The sequence below is a fragment of the Mobula hypostoma genome, chromosome X1 (genome assembly GCF_963921235.1).
Source record: "Mobula hypostoma chromosome X1, sMobHyp1.1, whole genome shotgun sequence".
NCBI lineage: Eukaryota > Metazoa > Chordata > Chondrichthyes > Myliobatiformes > Myliobatidae > Mobula > Mobula hypostoma.
Genome location: NC_086128.1, coordinates 38454804 through 38476472, shown reverse-complemented (window position 1 = coordinate 38476472; position 21669 = coordinate 38454804). Strand labels below are relative to the sequence as shown.

Sequence of the window (21669 nt, the reverse complement as noted above, 5' to 3'; positions counted from 1 at the left end):
TTGTGGAGTTTATTTCTAATGCTGATTTTATCTTCATGGCTATCATTGCACCTTACATTTGGAGGCAGTTGAAATTTGATTCCAGTTGCTTCATGTGTAATAGTTGAGAGCAACCTGCAAGATACCATTTGCCAGGAATACATTTTGGGACTATCGCCAAGCACCCACCAGATTTTCCACCTACCATGCCTGAAATCCCAGCTTTTCTAGTAGCCAAAGTTCTTCACCAGAAGTGCAGTTTAATGATCCCATTTTTCTCATTAACTCAGAGTGATTGCTGAATCTTAGGAGTGCACAAAACAGAGTTATATCTTTTCTAAACTAGCAGAAATTTGGGTGAAGATGTTCCCATCACCATCTTGCCAATTCATGTGTGACACAGAACATTTAATTATATATGACCTATATCTACTTAATTCATTATTTCTGTGACATACCCCACCTGCCTGATTTGCAGTGAGGTTTGGATTAACTTTGCCACATGTACGTTGAAACATGCAGTGAAAATCAAAGCCAAAGTTCAATGTAATTTTATTATCAAAGTACATCTATGTCACCATATACAACCCTGAGATTAATTTTCTTGTGGGCATACTCAGCAAATCTATAGAATAATAACTATACCAGGATCCATGAAAAATCAACCAGAGTGCAGAAGACAATAAACTGTGCAAATGCAAATATAAATAAATAGCAATAAATAACAAGAGCATGAGATAAAGAGTCCTTAAAGTGAAATCATTGGTTGTAGGAACATTTCAATAAAGAGCAAGTGAATGTAGTTACCCCCTTTTATTCAACAGCCTGATGGTTGAGGGGTAGTAACTGTTCCTGAACCTAGTGCTATGAGTCCTAAGGCTGTTAGAGATCTCTGATGATGGATGCTGCTTTCCTATGAGAGCTTTTCATGCAGATGTGCTCAGTGATTGGGAGACCTTTACCAGTGATGCTACCTTTTGTAGGATTTTCTGTTCAAACGCGTTGGTGTTTGAAATGCCTTGTTTGCATCAAATCAAATCAGTGAGGATGTGCTGGGCAGCCTGCAAGTGTTACCATGCTTCTGGCACCAACACAGAGCGGCCACAACTCACTAATCCTAACCAGTGTGTCTTTTGAATGTGGGAGGAAACCAGACCACCTGAAGGAATCCTACGTGGTCATGGGGAGAGTGTACAAACTCCTTACAGACAGCGGCAGGAATTGAACCCCAATCTTACTGATGGCACTGTAATAGTGTTACACTGCCTGCTATTCTACCATACCACCCTAAAAAATATTTGTCCCAGCCTCCCTCGCTCGCCACAGGGTGACAGGTGCCCATTCACCTTTGCCTGGAGGCCGAGACACAAACAAACAAGATGGTGGCCAAATCATCACCTCATTTGGGGCACATTTATGAAGTCGATCAACTGATGCATCAATTGTGGGAGCTTCATTTGTCTTTATAGGCAGGACCAAGAGACCTAAGTGACCCATGGGCCCTGAAACAGACGGATATGAAGAGGTAGTGTATTCAGTCAAACCATAAGTACCTGTGCAACTTAGCCACTTGTCACTTGTTTACCTACCTGATTCCATTAAGGACTGACAATCCAGCTGATTTTACCACCTAGGGATTTGTGTGCAACAATACAATTGCATGAGTGCTATTTGATGCTTAGATCAGGGGTCCCCAACCTTTTTTGCACCACGGACCGGTTTATTATTGACAATATTCTTGCGGACCGGCCGACCTGGCAGTGAGTGGGGTGGGTAGGGTTGCCAACGGACAAGAGTAGCAGTCAAATACGTTGTGTTTACCCCGAGAAAGACTACCATGACCATGAAGCCTTGCGCGGGCACCTGTGTGCGCATGCGTGACGTGTACGTGTCGATTTTTTTTCTACAAATCGTTTTTTGCGATTCTGTTCAGTGAAACTATACTGTACATACATTATTTCTACTTTATATAGGCTGTGTACTTATCATTCCTGCTTTTACTATATGTTAGTGTTATTTTAGGTTTTATGTGTTATTTGGTATGATTTGGTAGGTTATTTTTTGGGTCTGGGAGCTCTCAAAAAATCTTCCTGTATAAATTAATGGTAATTGCTTCTTCGCTTTACGCCATTTCGGCACGAAAGGTTTCATAGGAACACTCTACCTTAGCAGGGGAAATACGGAACAAGGGCAGTCCCGTATGGGACAAACCAATTTAGCCCAATGTAAGGGATGTCCTGGCAAACATGGGACAGTAGGCAACCCTGGGGCGGGGGTGTTAATCACGACCGGACTATAGGTGATAAGTCAGCTATAAGTCACTTATAAGTGGCTAATACACTCAATTTTGTTTCTAAAAGGGTTTATCTAACAAATTTAATATTAAAAACGCAGTGCATATTTTCTTCGCATGAATATAGTGATAAGTCACTATAAGTCAATAGCATCATAACATTTTAAGTAACGTTTGGATATTAAACACGCAGCACATATTTTCCTCGTATGAACATATAAAATCATTGAAACACACCAATATCGCTGAATCAGTGGGAGCCCTGGGCTTGTTTTCCTGCAACAAGACGGTCCTATCGAGGGGTGATGGGAGACAGCGATACTCGAAGGGGGTTCCTTATGTCCAGTCTATTCCGCAATTTAGTTTTCGTTACATTCATTGCAGAGATATGTTGGAAATGGAAGCAATGTTTTCAGTGCTTTCGTGGCTATCTCAGGATATTCAGCCTTGACTTTGATCCAGAATGCCGGCAGAGATGTTATGTCAAACATACTTTTCAGCCCGCCGTCATTTGCAAGCTTGAGGAGTTGATCTTCTTCCCACGCTGACATGGATGACGCGTGGGTAATGACCTCGCGTGCGTTCAAGTTCAACAGTGGGCGTGACAGGGAATGAGGAAAGGTGCAGCTGACTCATATTGTCAAATCATATTGCCTCCTCGCAGCCCAGTAGCACATGCTTTGCGGCCCGGTGCTTGGGGACCACTGGCTTAGATGGTCTGACTCAAACAGGGCAATAGAGCATTACATTTTGAAAAATTCCATTTGAGAGAGTAGATTCCAAGACCACAACTTGGTTTTACCAGATTTATAATGCTCATTCAAATGTAATATCTCAAATAAATTCCTTCATTACCAGGGGAGAGGACTGAAAATTACGTAGCAGTTGTTAAAGGGAGGTAAATTTGGGTTATGAAGCAGGAACGTTCAGACTAAGAAATAAAATGCACAGATTCTGACAAACCATTCAGTCAAGCAGTTTATTAAGAAATATTTTGTTCAGATTCATATTGTCCATCAAAGCTAACTGTATACAGATCATTCCCTTCCCAGGTTAAAGCTAGGTCCCATTCCTGAGAAGTGTTCAGTTCTCAAGTAAGAAATACAGTCATGATCTGAGTTCCCACCCAGCAGAGATGGGTTGTTCCAAAGATATAAATAAAGTCATAGAGAGTCATAGAATCATAGAGCACCACAGCACCAAAAACAGGCCCTTCAGCCCGTCTAGTTCGCGATGAAGTATTCTAAATCTTGTTTTGCCATTCTTAATTATGTTAATTATGACAAATTTGGCCTGGGCTTAACTGATGTGATAATGATATTCTTTCAGAAGATTTTACTGCAGATGAAGTTTTACATGTTTTTAGATGGCAGTTTTGAAACAAACACTGCTAATGGCCCAAATGGGGTATCTCTGAACAAGATTTGCAAACTTGTTAACTAGAATGTATTCCTCTTGGGTTCGATGTGGCAAAATTCTAGCTAGTGTCAATAATAGTCACCTGTAGTCCCTCAGCAGCTGATAAATCCATCTCACGGATCTCCTAAATGGATGTTTGTTATGCATGGGCTGTAAATAAACGGGGTACTTGTAACCTGGGGAGGAGCTGTAGCAATACTCTGTTAATTAGTCACACATCAACTGAACTTGCCTCTTCGGTCTCTGCCCTCCTCTCCTGTTCAGGGTGTAATTTTATAGGAGACCACCTGTGTCGGCGCTGTGAAAGCCACATAACACCTTGTGCTTTTTAATTGTCCTCCCAGTAAAAACTACTCAGTGTCCTTGTTGCTGTAATTCACTGAACTTGTCACACTTGCAAGATAACAAGCGGAGTGGGGGTGGGGGTGGGGGTGAGGGTGAAGGTGAAGGGAATGTGTTAATTATGCCAATATCCATCCAGCCATGACAGCATGCAAACACAGATGTGTGGTTCTCAGCCAAGCGTAAGTTTGGCTTACCTGCAGTGTTTAAAGTTTAAACAGTGGTGCCACTCAAAGACCCCTCTTTAAAAAAAATTACTCCCATTTTCACCTGCACTACATAAAGCTATACATTTCTCCCAATGTCCAGATTTACTGTATTTTCTTCTGGAAATGGTGTTGGACTTTGCTCTGCCACGCCAACCTGAGAAGTGTTCAGTTAGTACACTAACTCAGCTGAGGAGATGGTTAACCAGTATCATGCTGGTCTGTCACATGGTCATCATGGCACAAATTCCTCCTGATTGTGGATTTCTGTGATAATATATATATATCCTTTTCTTTCTTTTTTCTCTCCTCCCCCCCCCCCCAACCCCCAGCCTCAATTTAACACTGTTCAGAGCTGGACATCAATGATAGTTCTGGTCTTAGCTAGACTTATAGAATATTACAGCACAAAAGTGGATCCTTTGGCCCACTACATCCATGCTGACCTGCTGTAACCTTACCACCAAAGATAGTTACAAACTATACTTCTGGACTCTAACCAGTGACATTTCAGAGTGTTCGTTGCAGCTGGTAAAAGTATTAACTAGAGGGTTTTCAGAGATCAACTAGCCAACATCACTCAGTGTCCAGAATATCTAGCAGTTCATTTTGAAGGTGGCAAGCTATAGTATAACCACAATTCCACAATGAAAAATGTTCCTCAGATGAGTTACTGATGGTTACTGATCATTACATGTTAGTAGGGAAGTGGTGTTAGGTAAATTGAAGGGATTGAAGGCAGATAAATCCCCAGGGCCAGATGGTCTGCATCACAGAGTGCTTAAGGAAGTAGCCCAAGAAATAGTGGATGCATTAGTGATAACTTTTCAAAACTCGTTAGATTCTGGACTAGTTCCTGAGGATTGGAGGGTGGCTAATGTAACCCCACTTTTTAAAAAAGGAGGGAGAGAGAAACCGGGGAATTATAGACCGGTTAGCCTAACGTCGGTGGTGGGGAAACTGCTGGAGTCGGTTATCAAGGATGTGATAACAGCACATTTGGAAAGCGGTGAAATGATTGGACAAAGTCAGCATGGATTTGTGAAAGGAAAATCATGTCTGACGAATCTCATAGAATTTTTTGAGGATGTAACTAGTAGAGTGGATAGGGGAGAACCAGTGGATGTGGTATATTTGGATTTTCAAAAGGCTTTTGACAAGGTCCCACACAGGAGATTAGTGTGCAAACTTAAAGCACACGGTATTGGGGGTAAGGTATTGGTGTGGGTGGAGAATTGGTTAGCAGACAGGAAGCAAAGAGTGGGAATAAACGGGACCTTTTCAGAATGGCAGGCAGTGACTAGTGGGGTACCGCAAGGCTCAGTGCTGGGACCCCAGTTGTTTACAATATATATTAATGACTTGGAGGAGGGAATTAAATGCAGCATCTCCAAGTTTGCGGATGACACGAAGCTGGGTGGCAGTGTTAGCAGTGAGGAGGATGCTAAGAGGATGCAGGGTGACTTGGATAGGTTGGGTGAGTGGGCAAACTCATGGCAGATGCAATTTAATGTGGATAAATGTGATGTTATCCACTTTGGTGGCAAAAATAGGAAAACAGATTATTATCTGAATGGTGGCCGATTAGGAAAAGGGGAGGTGCAACGAGACCTGGGTGTCATTATACACCAGTCATTGAAAGTGGGCATGCAGGTACAGCAGGCGGTGAAAAAGGCGAATGGTATGCTGGCATTTATAGCGAGAGGATTCGAGTACAGGAGCAGGGAGGTACTACTGCAGTTGTACAAGGCCTTGGTGAGACCACACCTGGAGTATTGTGTGCAGTTTTGGTCCCCTAACCTGAGGAAAGACATCTTTGCCATAGAGGGAGTACAAAGAAGGTTCACCAGATTGATTCCTGGGATGGCAGGACTTTGATATGAAGAAAGACTGGATGAACTGGGCTTGTACTCGTTGGAATTTAGAAGATTGAGGGGGGATCTGATTGAAACGTATAAAATCCTAAAGGGATTGGACAGGCTAGATGCAGGAAGATTGTTCCCGATGTTGGGGAAGTCCAGAACGAGGGGTCACAGTTTGAGGATAGAGGGGAAGCCTTTTAGGACCAAGATTAGGAAAAACTTCTTCACACAGAGAGTGGTGAATCTGTGGAATTCTCTGCCACGGGAAACTGTTGAGGCCAGTTCATTGGCTATGTTTAAGAGGGAGTTAGATATGGCCCTTGTGGCTACAGGGGTCAGGGGGTATGGAGGGAAGGCTGGGGCGGGGTTCTGAGTTGGATGATCAGCCATGATCATAATAAATGGCAGTGCAGGCTCGAAGGGCCGAAAGGCCTACTCCTGCACCTATTTTCTATGTTTCTATGTTTCTATTATCAAACTGTATCCCAGGAGGAAATTTCACGACAGAGAGGAAGCTTGGAATACAGTTGAATAAAATGAAAATGATCCCAGGAATGAAAGGGTGAATGTATGAAGCGTGTTTGATGCCACTGAGCCTGTACTTACTGGAGTTTAGGAGAATGGCGGGGGGTGGGGGGTAGAATCTCATTGACAGCTACTGAATAGTGAAAGGCCTACTGTAGATAGAGTGGATGTGGAGTGGATGTTTCCTATAGTGAGAGAGTCTTGCACCAGAGGGCACAGACTCAGAATAGAAGGATGTCCACTTACACAGAGATGAGGAGAAATTTCTTTAGCCAGAGGGTGGTTAATCTGTGGAATTCATTGCCACAGACAATTGTGGAGACAAAGTCATTGATTATATTTAAAGCGGACATTGGTAGGTTCTTGATTAGTCAGAGCGTCAAAGGTTACAGGGAAATGGTTGGCGAATAAGTAAGGAAAGCAGATTGTAAACATAAGAAAATCTGCAGATGCTGGGAATCCAAAGTAACACACACAAAATGCTGGAGGAACTCAGCAAGTCAGGCATCATCTATGGGAAAGAATACAGTCGACGTTTCGGGCCGAGACCTTCTTCAGGAAAGCAGACTGGTCAGAATTTCAAGTGGAATCTTCAGCTATATCACCTAAAATGTTGATAGTTTTCCACCCACCCCCACCCCATAGATGCTGTATTTTAGTGATTTATTTTCTTCAGTTGTATGATTGTTTTGAAAGTTTGCATCCAATTGCTGACTTACCACATGAATTTAAGCAGATACTCTAGTTCCTATAGTCACCCTGCAGACTTTGTTATCTTGTTTAATGGCCCTGAACCTTTACAGGCCTCTAGGTTCATAAAATTGGACTGTAGAAAAGACCAATCAATAATGAAATTGTGAGTTTTCGTAGTCTCTGAACTGTTGACGGTAAAGAGCAGAATCACTTTTCATTTGTGCACAACAATGTAACCAGAATTTCTTCATTTTCCAGGTGGCAAGACTTTGGGGAATGCAAAAGAACAGACCAGCCATGAACTATGATAAACTGAGCCGTTCCCTTCGTTACTATTACGAGAAGGGCATCATGCAAAAGGTTAGCGTAATTCACTCATTAAACTAAGAAACCTTAATAGTGAAATATGCTGGTTATCAGAATCAGTATCTCCATCAAGATTTTCGAATATTGTTTTTTCTTCTATGTCAGTTATTTGTTTAAAATCTGCTTTTTAGCCCCAAAAACAGAATATATATTTGGAAGTTCTATAGAGATATGGCAATAAGATTGGTGGGATTGCTATCAAATGGTTGGGTTTTAGCAATGAGGAAAGACTGAAGAGGCCGGATTTCCTTTCTCTTGTAAAGAGGGGGGTAATGACCAAACAGTGATCTTCAAGATTTTGCCAAAGTTGATCCAGGAAGAACTGACAATTCAGATATGTCCCAAGTGACCAGAAAGTTGAACTCATCCCACAGGTTAAGATGAATTATATTGTTGCATTAACGAGTAAGTTGAGTGGATGAGAGTTGAAAGCCATATGGTTAGAATTAAATGAAGAGGGATGAGAGACTGAGAGACTGGTTGAGCCAAATGAGTGTATCCCAAGTTGTATATATTCTGTAAAATGTTTATAGGGATAGTTTATTTATAATTTTATTCCAAGTTTATCCACAGCAAGCTAACTCTCTGTCATTGGAGGTCTCCTGGCACCATTCCCCATCTGACTGTAGTGCCTTCTGTTGCAGATCATCGATCAAGACTACAGCCCAATCATAGACAGGCTCCAATTCATTCATACAGCAGAGCACTGTCTCTGTAGCCCATCAAGCTAGCTTTCCGTTTAACCTCCCATAATGTTTGACTGATCTGGTAATGTATGTGTGCAGAGTGATTAGGCCGGTTGGGCCAGAATGGTGAAGTCAGCATAAAAACCTTTTTGCGGGCCGAGACCAGACAGACCAGCTATCCAGCAGTTCTGACAAATGCCAGAGGGGTTGATGCACTCAAGGGCTGGTCTTAGTGGGGGAAAAATTGTAATCAATGTCAAAATAACAAATTCTCAAGCTCTCCATGTTTTTTAGTTTTACTCACTTCGATTTGTATTTATAATTTTTTATATTATTGTATAAGTTCCATCGAGCCTGGACAACTTTCAGTTCCTCCCCACCTTCCATACCCCTTGAAGTTCAAGAATTATAACACAAATGTCTTTGCAATCAGGAAGCTAAGAGTCTTTCCATGGTTAAACTGTGTGATCCATTGGAGGTTATGAAATACACTTTCACATTATCAGTATCAGAATCAGAATTAGAGATTTGATCAGTATCATGATATTTGTTGTTCTTCAGCAGCAGTAGAATGCAATACATAAAAGTGTTATAAATTACAATAAGAAATTTATTATTTTTATTGTAACTGTAAGAATTATAAATTAATATAAAACATTAAGCTAGATAAGTAGTGCAAAGACAGCGAAAACATGTTGAGATAGTGTTCATGGGTTCATTGTCTATTCAGGAATCTGATGGCAAAGGGGAAGAAGCTGTTCCTAAAATATTGAGTGTGTCTTCAGGATCCTGTGCCTCCTCCCCCATAGCAGTAATGAGAAGAGGGCATGTCCGGGATGATGGGGGTCCTGAATAATGGATGCTACCTTTTGGAGGCATTGCCTTTATTTTTTGAAGACTCGTGTACCCAGCAATTGCCAAATTGAGCCCAAGGAGACAAATTGGCAGGTGTAGATAATGGTGAGAATCTGGGGGTGGGACGGGGGAAGAAAATATGTTTTTTTTATAATTAAGGATTTGATAACATTTGTTAACAGTTGGAACAAGATTATCAATATGATGAAAATATATTTTGTTCTGTATTTACCATGGACTTCAACCTATCTACAACTGGGTTGAGTGCTTCCTAATTGCATTACCAATGAATTGTGATTGCGAAAGGACAGGATAGAATGCTTTTCAACCAATTTGATGGCTCAGGAATTCAGTTCAAGTTTTAAATATTTCAATCTATTGTTGACCTCCTTTCTGCTCTTAACTGCAGGGAAATATGTGCATTTCCCAATGTGGAATCAGCTTTCAAGGTCAGCTTTCTGTCTGATCTCATGTGTTATTATAAGTGGCTTAGAATTTCCCTGTGAGTGAGGGGTGATGTTAGTCAGGTTTTCACTCCTCCATCACCTGATGGTCTTATTCTGGGAAGGGTGTGTGTGTGTGTGTGTGTGTGTGTGTGTGTGTGTGTGTGTGTGTGTATTGGCTGAGGACAGGAGCGGGCTTTGAACTATCTCATATGATCAAGCTCACATTAAAATTCATGTCTAAAATTCCAAATTAAAAAATGGAGGTAGTGGTGATGGAAAAAGTTTTTTTTTCATCAACCAATAATGAAATGTGAAAGAAAAATGTAGATGATTAACTAGAACCACAAATCAAGCAGTGAATTGAAACTCTGATGCAAGTGTCCATTTATAAATGAAATGTTTGTTCCCATGTACTCCATTGACCTTTGGTGTTTTCAGGTGGCTGGTGAGCGGTATGTGTACAAGTTTGTCTGTGAGCCAGAAGCACTCTTCTCCTTGGCATTTCCTGACAATCAGCGGCCACTGTTGAAGTCAGAATTTGATCGGCACGTGAACGAAGAGGACACAGTACCCCTGTCACATCTGGATGAGAACACCACCTACGTGTCAGATGCTGGGTGCATCAATTCACAGCACTATAACAAAGGATACATGTATTGATTAGCAACATGGGAATACTTGGTTTTAATCTCTCTAATTGCACTGCGATAACTATTAGAAACTGGTAGTAATTATAAGTTAGAATCTGTTGCTTCAGAACTACATATATCAAATAACCTGGGATATAAAGTTATAGCCTATGTGGTTTAAGAACCTTGGTTGATTTGTCTGCTTTTTTTTTGTATAAATCTCGCCCCACTACGTACGCATATTGTGCAAGCGACTTCAGTAGCTCGAGGCAGTGCTGGGTTTCTCAGCAGTCTCATTCATTTGCAAGAAAGCAGCAAGTCGATTCATGGCTTTAACCCATTACATATTCTTGCTTCTCTTCAATATGCTTCCTTTAAGTCATTCTATGCATCTTTCTGCATAAAATCTCTTAATGAGTATTGGTAAATATATGAGAGACATCCAAATGCTTGTCACTGCCAAGTGCACACCTTTCTTTCTACCTTGAACGTATTTTATTGTGCAAACACCTGTATATTATTGTCACATTGATTTGCAAGAATTTTGTTTAATTATTAATCTCCAAAACTAGTTTTCAATTTGGGGTCTCCTGTTATTTTCTCGGTGATGGTCCGCATATACTATACTATAGTCATGTGTATGACAAACAAAGGCAATACTTGTTGGAAACTTGTCAGGTAAACATGCATATAAAGTTAGCCATCATACCAGTAGATATTATAAAATGATATTTTATTCTCTCTGTTTTCAAAGAGCAGAGCCTGTTTGCTCTGGACATCCAATCCAATCCTGATAACGTAAAATATTTTTATGAAGCAAAACCAGAAAATGCTGGGAATCACTCAGTAGGTCAGGCAGTGTCACTAGATAGAAAATCAGATTTGTATTCAGAGAAGGATAGACAAAGGGTCTTGAACCCAAAACATTTCCACAGATACTGCTCAACCTGCTTAGTATTTTGAGCATTTTTTTGGGGGTTTTATTTCAGTTTTCTAGCAGCTGAACTTTTTCTGATTTTCATTTATGATGAATTATCTGACAATATTAATAAGAATAACAGCAAACTAGTTCAGTGCCTAAAAAGCTATTGATCGGAAATTATTGAATCAAAGCTGCTCAATTTAACCTTCTACAAAGTCATTAAGTTCCAAAGAGAAGCCTGGAATTAAAAAAAAATAAAACTGAGAAGCCACATTTAGATTCTACTTGTAGGCGGAGGTGTTTGTTTTGCCCCATAGCACTAGTGAGCGGAAAAGCAATTAACCGTGACTAAGCAGCGACTTTCCATTGTAAGTACAAAGAAAATTCCATTCCAAACATGCTATTTCAATTCACCACGTCACCTCCTGTTAGATGGGCCTCTGAATCTAGTCTTAATTTTGAAGTGGGCACCTAGTCCATATTCGCAATGATCAGCTGATTAGCTTCACTGCAAATTGTTTGTTGCCGAAGAGTGTACTTTTGATTCAACTTAGAATGGATTTATTAGTTCCTACTATGCAATGGATATTTGGACTTATGAAAACAAATAATGAAAAACAACTGATTATTGGAAACTAGAAGCACACACAGTGTGTGAAGCAAGTGTAGAGATGTGGTTTTAAATACTGGATTTGACAGAATTTGACTGTAAGGTACATAGAGCAAAAGGGATAGTGCCAGGACACTTTTAACATACACGATGGTTTCTAAGGATTCTGCTACAGAGTCAGTTCCACATGAATCTTATTCAAACAGGATCATACAGAACGTCTACACACATCGATGCAGAGTGCAGTAAATCCAGCACAGTATCACGGCCGTACCATCCTGGCACTAAATTTGGCATCAATTAACAATGTCAAAGTGTCAGTGGGATGGGTGATGAGGGAGTTACTGAGACTGGTTTTTCAAGGTTTGGTTTGGCATGTCATTGTTGGTCTAGAATGGCGGGAATTTTATGAGTATGCAGAAAGCTAGCTAAAATAACTGTCAGATAGTAAACTTATCCCTTTCACTACCATGACTTCATAACATGCTGGTATAGGAAAAAAAACAATCTCCTCCTTGACCCTGATTAGCAGAAAATCCAGCAATTTCCTTATTATTCATTTCTTTCTTACCCCATATGCTCTATTTCATCCAAAAGCCAACCCGTGTTCATCTTCAAGCCAGCTAAACTCTATTTTTGCTATTCTGCCGGTCCTGGTGTTGTGGTAAGGATGGGGAAGTGGTGTTACTCGGTGAGGTGACACTCAGAATTGTATCACTGTCCCTGTTCCACAGTCCCAAATTAAACTTTCCGATAGAAACTGACTACTCTTGAAATTGACATAAGCAGAAGGATATAGAGCAGAGGATGATGATTCGAGGTGCAAATAATTTCAGGAGCAGAAACAGAGGTGGAAAGATGCAGGTTTTCTGTATTATAGCAAAAGAAGGAGCAAATTATCTGCCAGCTAAATATTGTCTAAAACTTGCAAAGAGTGCTGGCCACCATGAAGTGAAGCTACCTATTGTGTAGAGCAATGGATGTAGCAATATATAACTTATTCATGACTTACTTTAATGACTACTTCAAATGTAGCATTATATTGAACATTTATGGCTTTAAGCACTTTGACCACATTAGTTCTATTTCTGTGAAACTCTCAGTTTGTTTGAAGGAGAAAAAAAAGTAATGTGGTCGCAGGCTATTAAAGCAAGTCATAGCTGTAACTTTTGCTAGTACATGTAGAGAGCTGTGCAAGGAGTGAGATGGTGCTTACAGTGCATGATTTAAGAGTCCTGCTCCCCAAGCTACTTGGCCGATATAGGCACATTCTACGCATGTTGCACCTGAGTTATGCAAAGTCTGGGACAATCAGAATTTTTAAGATCTCCATTTTAAAAATATATACATTTAAAAATTTTTTTAAATATATTCAGCCTAGATGCTGAAGGTTCCAGCATCTGCAGATTTTCTCGTGTTTGGTATATTCATTAGTGTTGAAATTGATTTTCCTTCATTTTGGGTTCAGGTCAAGACTGTTAACTTTGAATGGCATCCTGTACAATAGGTTGCATATTGCCACTATGAATGCAATGTTATTGTATTCTATGGAATGTGTTTTACTTTACATTAAATGTTATATTGTTATCTTAGCTGAGATACACTTCTCTTGGAAGATGGTCCAACCCAATCATCCTGGCTATGCAGGCTGAAAGTTAATGCCAGGGCTAGATGTACACAATGAAAGAAACAAAGGGTGTATCAAGCTTAAAATATTGTCATGCTTTCTGTGACTCATTTATTTTGTTTGGATTGGTTGCTAGGGAATGATTCAGTAGCTATTGGTCATCATGTGTGAGCCTAGGTAGAGCAAGGGCTATTTGGTAGTAGGTGGTGCAGTACAGTGGCCAAGAATGTTCTGGTCCATGTGGGCTCGTTTACAGGAGCAGGAATTTTATCATCTATGAACTCAACACGAATTGATACTTAATCCAGCTCCTTGGTTCAGTTACATACTGTCTTTGCCAACTCTAGAGTTAGAAGAGCCATTTATTTTGTTTAGAGAACAGCTGAATAAATGACACTACAGTGTCTAAATGAAAAGGAAACCTCGGGTAACCTTGGACTGTATTGCCCACAGTGAGTGTTCAGGCTCACTTTGTGATGTGGGTTGTTTTCTCAATAACTTACTGCTCAAAGGGTCTTTATCCAACATGCAGTAAATGCTTTATTTAGAATCAGAGAAGAGATCCAAGAGATCCTTGTAAGAGAAATAAACCAAGAGAAACTAGCCAGTGCTGGCATACAAAACTGAGTTATCCGCGCCTGTTGGACTGCTGAAAATTTATTCACTGCTCAGGTCATATTGTTTGGCTCTTTCCCACAAAACACATTTAACATTCATAAATTTCATATCCAGCAGAATGTTTTGATCACAGATGGCAAATAGCATTTCAGCTTGTGCACCCCAATGACTCAGTAGATTTATTCTATGCAGTTGCTGGTACTACTGTGTGGGTCAGGTTTTAAAAAGAGATGAGTTAAATTTATGTGGGTCCCATCATGGCTTCTCAACAAGCTTTACATTGCAATAAAATAATTTGAACTGTAGTGGCTGGTGTAACCCAATAAAACAGCAACTCCATCGACTCTCCCTCCCATTTTACTATCCCCCAAAACTGAAGGGGCCATGTAGGGGCCTTGGTTTATGGTCTTTGACAAAGTGTCATTCCCTCATTATTACATGGGGGTGACATCCTAGACTTTTGCCCAGTTTCTGGAATGCGTTTTGACCCACCACCATCTAACTCAGGGCAGTAGATGCAAACAAATGAACCACCAGCTGACAGGAATCCCTGCATTTCATTCCCTTAATTCCTTAGAGTTACAGTAGCTATTCTCCTTCTGGAGAGAGACATGATAAAGGAGTAATCCTGAGATCCCATAACCATTTCCTCCATTGTGGTAAGACCATAAAATATACAGTAGGGGTATAATTAGGCCACTTGGCTCATCAAGTCAAGTCTGCTCTGCCAATCAATCATGGCTGATTTTTTTTTCAACTCTGTTCTCTCACTTTCTCCCTGTAACCCTTAACCTCTTTACCAATCAAGAACATATCAGTCTCTGCCTTAAATACACCCAACGACTTGCCTCCACAGCCCCCTGTGCTAGTGAATATCAGGAGACTATTCAAGGAAGTGGCAGGTGCAAGCAATGTATGAGAATGTATATTCTCTGCTGTCTTCCCCATTGTTATAGCTTGTTGAAAATCTCAGTCAATGCTCACACTTGATAAAGGACAATCAGCATCTCTGGAAGACTGCCTAGGCAAGGAATAGAAGAGATGCCGTTCAGAAAATATATATTATGGTTATTTTCTCGATATTAAGGATAATAGCAAGACTATCAGGGCAATCAGCTTTGAACATATTGTGGAGGTCAATTCTAATAGAGTTTGAGAAACAGAACATGATAGAGGTGACCTGATAAAGGTGTGTAAGATGATGAGAGGCATTGATTGTGTGGATAGTCAGAGGCTTTTCCCCAGGGCTGAAATGGTTACCACAAGAGGACACAGGTTTAAGGTGCTGGGGAGTAGGTACAGAGGAGATGTCAGGGGCGGGTTTTTTACTCAGAGAGTGGTGAGTGCGTAGAATGGGCTGCTGGCAATGGTGGTGGAGGCGGATACAATAGGGTCTTTTAAGAGACTTTTGGATAGATATATGGAGCTTAGAGGGCTATGGGTAAGCCTAGTAATTTCTAAGGTAGGGACATGTTCGGCACAACTTTGTGGGCCGAAGGGCCTGTATTCTGCTGTAGATTTTCTATGTTTCTATGTTATCAAACATCTTATCAAACTGTGCCTTTGAAAGGGAACAATTAAAGCTGAGGATTGCAGCTGTCCTCTAACCACACTGTCACCTAAACTCTGTCTGCTTATGAGTTCTGAAAACATCTCTCAAAAGTGGGTTGAAAACTTTGTTTTGCTTGTTTGAACACTAAACAAGCCTCAATCCTGATTTTTAATTTTTCTCTTAGAAACCATTAGAAGCAGCTATTGTGAGCAAGATGATACAAGCGGTATTGATGCTGTATGTGTTGTTGTTCTGAAGTAAAGTTAAGGCACATGGTTTGGAACCCCAAGCTACATCCTCAATGTGGAGTTCTTTGTGCCAACACCGTGTGTGGAGAGGAACATGATCACTCTTCTGAACATCAATCCCTACTCCACCAAGGGCATCTGAAAGATCTATTGAACTCATTTAATTTGACGTGGTTTAAAATTATTATGCACCTGTATCTTTGTTGATCCTTTAACTAACCAGCTTGGCAAGATAACATGATCACACAAATGTAAATAATGTAATGTCATTTTTTCAAGGATTTTTGCATAAAATGGTTGAACAGCAAACTAAATGACTACAAAAGTTGTAGATGCCATTCATTTGTAAATGAATATTAATCAATAAATTGAAATCATTATACCGCCAGTAATTACCAGATTTGATATTTCAGAGTTTTACAGCTGTCGCGGTTTTCCTCTGATTCAAAGCACTAAGATTTATCCAGCAGGAATTACTGGAAAGTTAGTTGAGAGGTAGAACTTTTATTGAACCTCAGAAATACTTCACAATAAAACATTTTCTGAATTTATAAGGGGGTTTAACTTTAAGGTGATTGGAGGAAAGTCTAGGGGGAGATGCCTGCGTTAGGATTTTTTTTTAAGAACACAGAGTGTGGTGGGTGTATGGAATGCACTGCCAGGGATGGTAATAGAGGTAAATACATTAGGGACACTTAGATAGACACATGGATGAAACAAAATGGTGGGCTGGGTGGGAGGGTAGGGTTAGATTGCTCTTGGCGTAGGTTTAGGTGTTGGCACAACATTGTGGGCTGAAGGGCCTGCACTGTTCTTTAAGGCAAAAGAGGACAAAGCATGAACCCTTAAAAAAGCAGTGGAATGCTGTTCATAAACCTAGCTCTCTACAAGACCAGAAGAAGTAGCCATTCAATAGGATCATGGCTGATCCGACATTCCTCAAGTCCACTTTACTGCAATTTCCTCATAACGCATGATTCTCTTAGTCATTACAAATCTGTCTGTCTCAGCCTTAGGTTTACTGACACCTTCTGTTCTCATTGTCATTCTCCCAACTCCACTGAGTGGAGTTCCAGTCTGTTCAATCTTTCTTCATTGAACAACCACTCTCTACCAACAGTCATTCTAGTGAATCTCTCTGAACTACCTCCAATGAGATAAGGGGGTCACAAATTGTTTGCAGCACTCCAGACATGATGCCTTTTTAAGACGATAAGGTCACAAGAAACAGGAGCAGAATTAGGCTACTCTGTCCATCGAGTCTGTTTCAATACCTGAGTCTGAGTCTAATCATGGCTGATCTGTTTTCCCTCTCAGACCCATTCTCCTGCCTTTTCCCCCACAACCTTCAATGCTCTTACTAATCAGGAGTATCAACCTCAGATTTAAATATACCCAATGACTTGGCCTCCGCAGTTGTCTGTGGGAATGAATTCCACAGATTCAACTTGCTCTGGCTAAAGAAGTTCTTCCTCATCTCTGTTCGAAAGGGAAGTCTTTTATTCTGGGACTGTGCAGTTTAGTCCTAGACTCTCCCACTATAGGAAACATTCTCTCTACGTACACTCTTTCTAGGCCTTTCAATAGGCTTCAATGAGATCACACCTCATTTTCTAAACTCCAGTTAAGTACAGGCCCAGAGCTATCAAATACTCCTCATACTCAAACCTCCTCCAGCCCCTCTCCGTGTTTCATGGAGAAGAACTTGCAAATGATCTTGTGCTGAAGGTTTCTGCAGCTTTTCTCTATTTAAATAATATGTTCATTTTGGAAAGACCAAAATAAAACAAAATACCTTCCCATGTTGTAATCCTTTTGCCAACGTTTTTCCCACTCACTTATCTTTCTCTGTAAAGTGTTTATGTCCTCTTTCCTACTTCCCTTCTCTCCTTATGTCATGTTGTCTGCAAATCTGATTACCATACTTATTGGGGGCTGAGGTTGTGTCCTCAGCCCCTACTCCCTGTAAACCCATGACTGCTTGGCCAGATTTTGCTCTAACTCCATTTACAAGTTTGCAGATGATACCACTGTAATGGGCTGCATCTCAAATAATGATGAGTCAGAGTACAGAAAGGAGATAGAGAGCTTAGTGGCATGGTGTCATGACAACATTTCCCTCAATGTCAAGAAATGAAATACTGGTCATTGACTTCAAAAAGGGGGGCTGTGTACTTGCACCTATCTACATCAATGGTGTTGAGGTTGAGAGGGTTGAGAACTTCAAGTTCCTAGGTGTGAACATCACCAATAGCCTATCCTACTCCAACCTCAATGATGTCACAGCCAAGAAAGCTCACCAACACCTCTACTTCCTCAGGAGGCTAACAAAATTTGGCATGTTACCTTCGAACCTTACAATGTTTTAATCGATGCACCATAGAAAGCATGCTGTCTGGATTCATAATGCCTTGGTATGGCAGCTGCTCTGCATATGACCGCAAGAACCTGCAGTGAGCTGTAGACAGAGCTCAGCACATCGCGGGAACCAGCCTCCCCTCTATGGAATCTGTCTATACTTCTCCCTGCTTGAGAAATGCAGCCAGCATAATCAAAGACCCCAGCCTCCCCAGCTGTTCACTCTACTCTCCCTCCCATTAGGCAAAAGATACCAAAGCATGAAAACATATATTGAGAGGCTCAAGGAAGGATAGCTTCTATCCTACTGTTATCAGACTCTTGAATGAACATCTTGTACGAAAAGTTGGACGCTTGACCCTACAATCTACCTCATCATGACCTTACACTTTATCATTTACCTGCACTGCACTTTTTCAGCAGTTTTTACACTTCATTCTGCATTTTTTTGCTTTAAATTCTACCTCAATGCCCTGTATAATGACTTGATATATATGAACAGTAAGCAAGACAAGCATTTCACTGTACCTTGGTAGATATGATAATAACAAACCAATACCAATACCATATATTTGCTTCCTTGCTCTCCGTCAATCGGAGGTAGAAAAGGCACGTAAAAAGGGCAATGTTACAATAGTCATGGGAGATTTCAGTATGCAGATTGATTGGGAAAATCAGGTTGGTGCTGTATCCCAAGAGAGGGAATTTGTAGAATGCCTACAAGATGGCTTTTTAGAACTGCCCATGAGGGCTTCAGCTATTCTGGATTGAGCGCTGTGTAATGAACCAATTTGATTCGCAAGCTTAAGGTAAAGGAACCCTTAAGACACAGTGATCATAATATAGAAACATAGAAACATAGAAAATAGGTGCAGGAGTAGGCCATTCGGCCCTTCGAGCCTGCACCGCCATTTATTATGATCATGGCTGATCATCCAACTCAGAACCCAGCCTTCCCTCCATACCCCCTGACCCCTGTAGCCACAAGGGCCATATCTAACTTCCTTTTAAACGTAGCTAATGAACTGGCCTCAACAGTTTGCTGTGGCAGAGAATTCCACAGATTCACCACTCTCTGTGTGAAGAAGTTTTTCCTAACCTCGGTCCTAAAAGGCTTCCCCTCTATCCTCAAACTGTGACCCCGCGTTCTAGACCTCCCCAACATCGGGAACAATCTTCCCGCATCTAGCCTGTCCAATCCCTTTAGGATCTTATACGTTTCAATCAGATCCCCCCTCAATCTTCTAAATTCCAACGAGTACAAGCCCAGTTCATCCAGTCTTTCTTCATATGAAAGACCTGCCATCCCAGGAATCAATCTGGTGAACCTTCTTTGTACTCCCTCTATGGCAAAGATGTCTTTCCTCAGATTAGGGGACCAAAACTGCACACAATACTCCAGGTGTGGTCTCACCAAGGCCTTGTACAACTGCAGTAGTACCTCCCTGCTCCTGTACTCGAACCCTCTCGCTATAAATGCCAGCATACCGTTCGCCTTTTTCACCGCCTGCTGTACCTGCATGCCCACTTTCAATGACTGGTGTATAATGACACCCAGGTCTCGTTGCACCTCCCCTTTTCCTAATCGGCCACCATTCAGATAATAATCTGTTTTCCTATTTTTGCCACCAAAGTGGATAACTTCACATTTATCCACATTAAATTGCATCTGCCATGAGTTTGCCCACTCACCCAACCTATCCAAGTCACCCTGCATCCTCTTAGCATCCTCCTCACTGCTAACACTGCCACCCAGCTTCGTGTCATCCGCAAACTTGGAGATGCTGCATTTAATTCCCTCATCCAAGTCATTAATATATATTGTAAACAACTGGGGTCCCAGCACTGAGCCTTGCGGTACCCCACTAGTCACCGCCTGCCATTCTGAAAAGGTCCCGTTTATTCCCACTCTTTGCTTCCTGTCTGCTAACCAATTCTCCACCCACACCAATACCTTACCCTCAATACCGTGTGCTTTAAGTTTGCACACTAATCTCCTATGTGGGACCTTGTCAAAAGCCTTTTGAAAATCCAAATATACCACATCCACTGGTTCTCCCCTATCCACTCTACTAGTTACATCCTCAAAAAATTCTATGAGATTCGTCAGACATGATTTTCCTTTCACAAATCCATGCTGACTTTGTCCGATCATTTCACCGCTTTCCAAATGTGCTGTTATCACATCCTTGATAACTGACTCCAGCAGTTTCCCCACCACCGACGTTAGGCTAACCGGCCTATAATTCCCCGGTTTCTCTCTCCCTCCTTTTTTAAAAAGTGGGGTTACATTAGCCACCCTCCAATCCTCAGGAACTAGTCCAGAATCTAACGAGTTTTGAAAAATTATCACTAATGCATCCATTATTTCTTGGGCCACTTCCTTAAGCACTCTGGGATGCAGACCATCTGGCCCTGGGGATTTATCTGCCTTCAATCCCTTCAATTTACCTAACACCACTTCCCTACTAACATGTATTTCGCTCAGTTCCTCCATCTCACTGGACCCTCTGTCCCTTACTATTTCTGGAAGATTATTTATGTCCTCCTTAGTGAAGACAGAACCAAAGTAATTATTCAATTGGTCTGCCATGTCCTTGCTCCTCATAATCAATTCATCTGTTTCTGTTTGCAGGGGACCTACATTTGTCTTTATCAGTCTTTTCCTTTTTACATATCTATAAAAGCTTTTACAGTCCGTTTTTATGTTCTCTGCCAGTTTTCTCTCATAATCTTTTTTCCCCTTCCTAATTAAGCCCTTTGTCCTCCTCTGCTGAACTCTGAATTTCTCCCAGTCCTCAGGTGAGCCACTTTCTCTGACTAATTTGTATGCTACTTCTTTGGAATTGATACTATCCCTAATTTCTCTTGTCAGCCACGGGTGCACTACCTTCCTTGATTTATTCTTTTGCCAAACTGGGATGAACAATTGTTGTAGTTCATCCATGCAACCTTTAAATGCCTGCCATGATAGAATATGATAGAATTTGCCTTGCAATTTGAGAGGGGGAAGCTACAGACAGATAGATCAATATTGGAGTGGAGTAAAGGGAATTACAGAAGCACGTGAAAGAGAAGCTGGCCAAAGTTGACTGGAAGGGGACACTAGCAGGAATGACGGCAGGACAGCAATGGTTGGTGTTTCTTTGGGAAATTTGAAAGGCACAGATTAGACACATCCCAAAGATGAAGAAGTATTCTAAAGGGAGGATGAGGCAACTGTGCTGAAGAAGGGAAGTCAAAGACAGCATAAAAGCAAAAGAGACGGCATGCAATATAGCAAAATATGGTGGGAAGTTAGAGGATTTTTAAAAACCAACAAAAGCTTACTAAAAAATCCACAAGGACAAGGGTAACACACACAATATGCTGGAAGAACTCAGCAGGTCAGGCAGCATTATGGAACTGAATAAACAGTCGATGTTTTGGGCCA

At 41.1% G+C, this 21669-nt stretch overlaps 1 protein-coding gene across 4 annotated transcripts in view; it reads left to right on the top strand.

Annotated features, from left to right (window-relative positions):
- etv4 (ETS variant transcription factor 4) overlaps window positions 1-16261 on the top strand; it is a 117527-nt gene extending 101266 nt beyond the window's left edge. For all 4 annotated transcript variants that reach the window (XM_063036973.1, XM_063036969.1, XM_063036971.1 and 1 more), the window contains 2 exons: window positions 7578-7679; window positions 10111-16261. In XM_063036973.1, the coding sequence (XP_062893043.1) occupies window positions 7578-7679; window positions 10111-10332 (324 nt within the window). In that variant the 3' untranslated portion in view covers window positions 10333-16261. The remainder of the gene's footprint in view (window positions 1-7577; window positions 7680-10110) is intronic.
- The last annotated feature ends 5408 nt before the right edge of the window (window positions 16262-21669 follow it).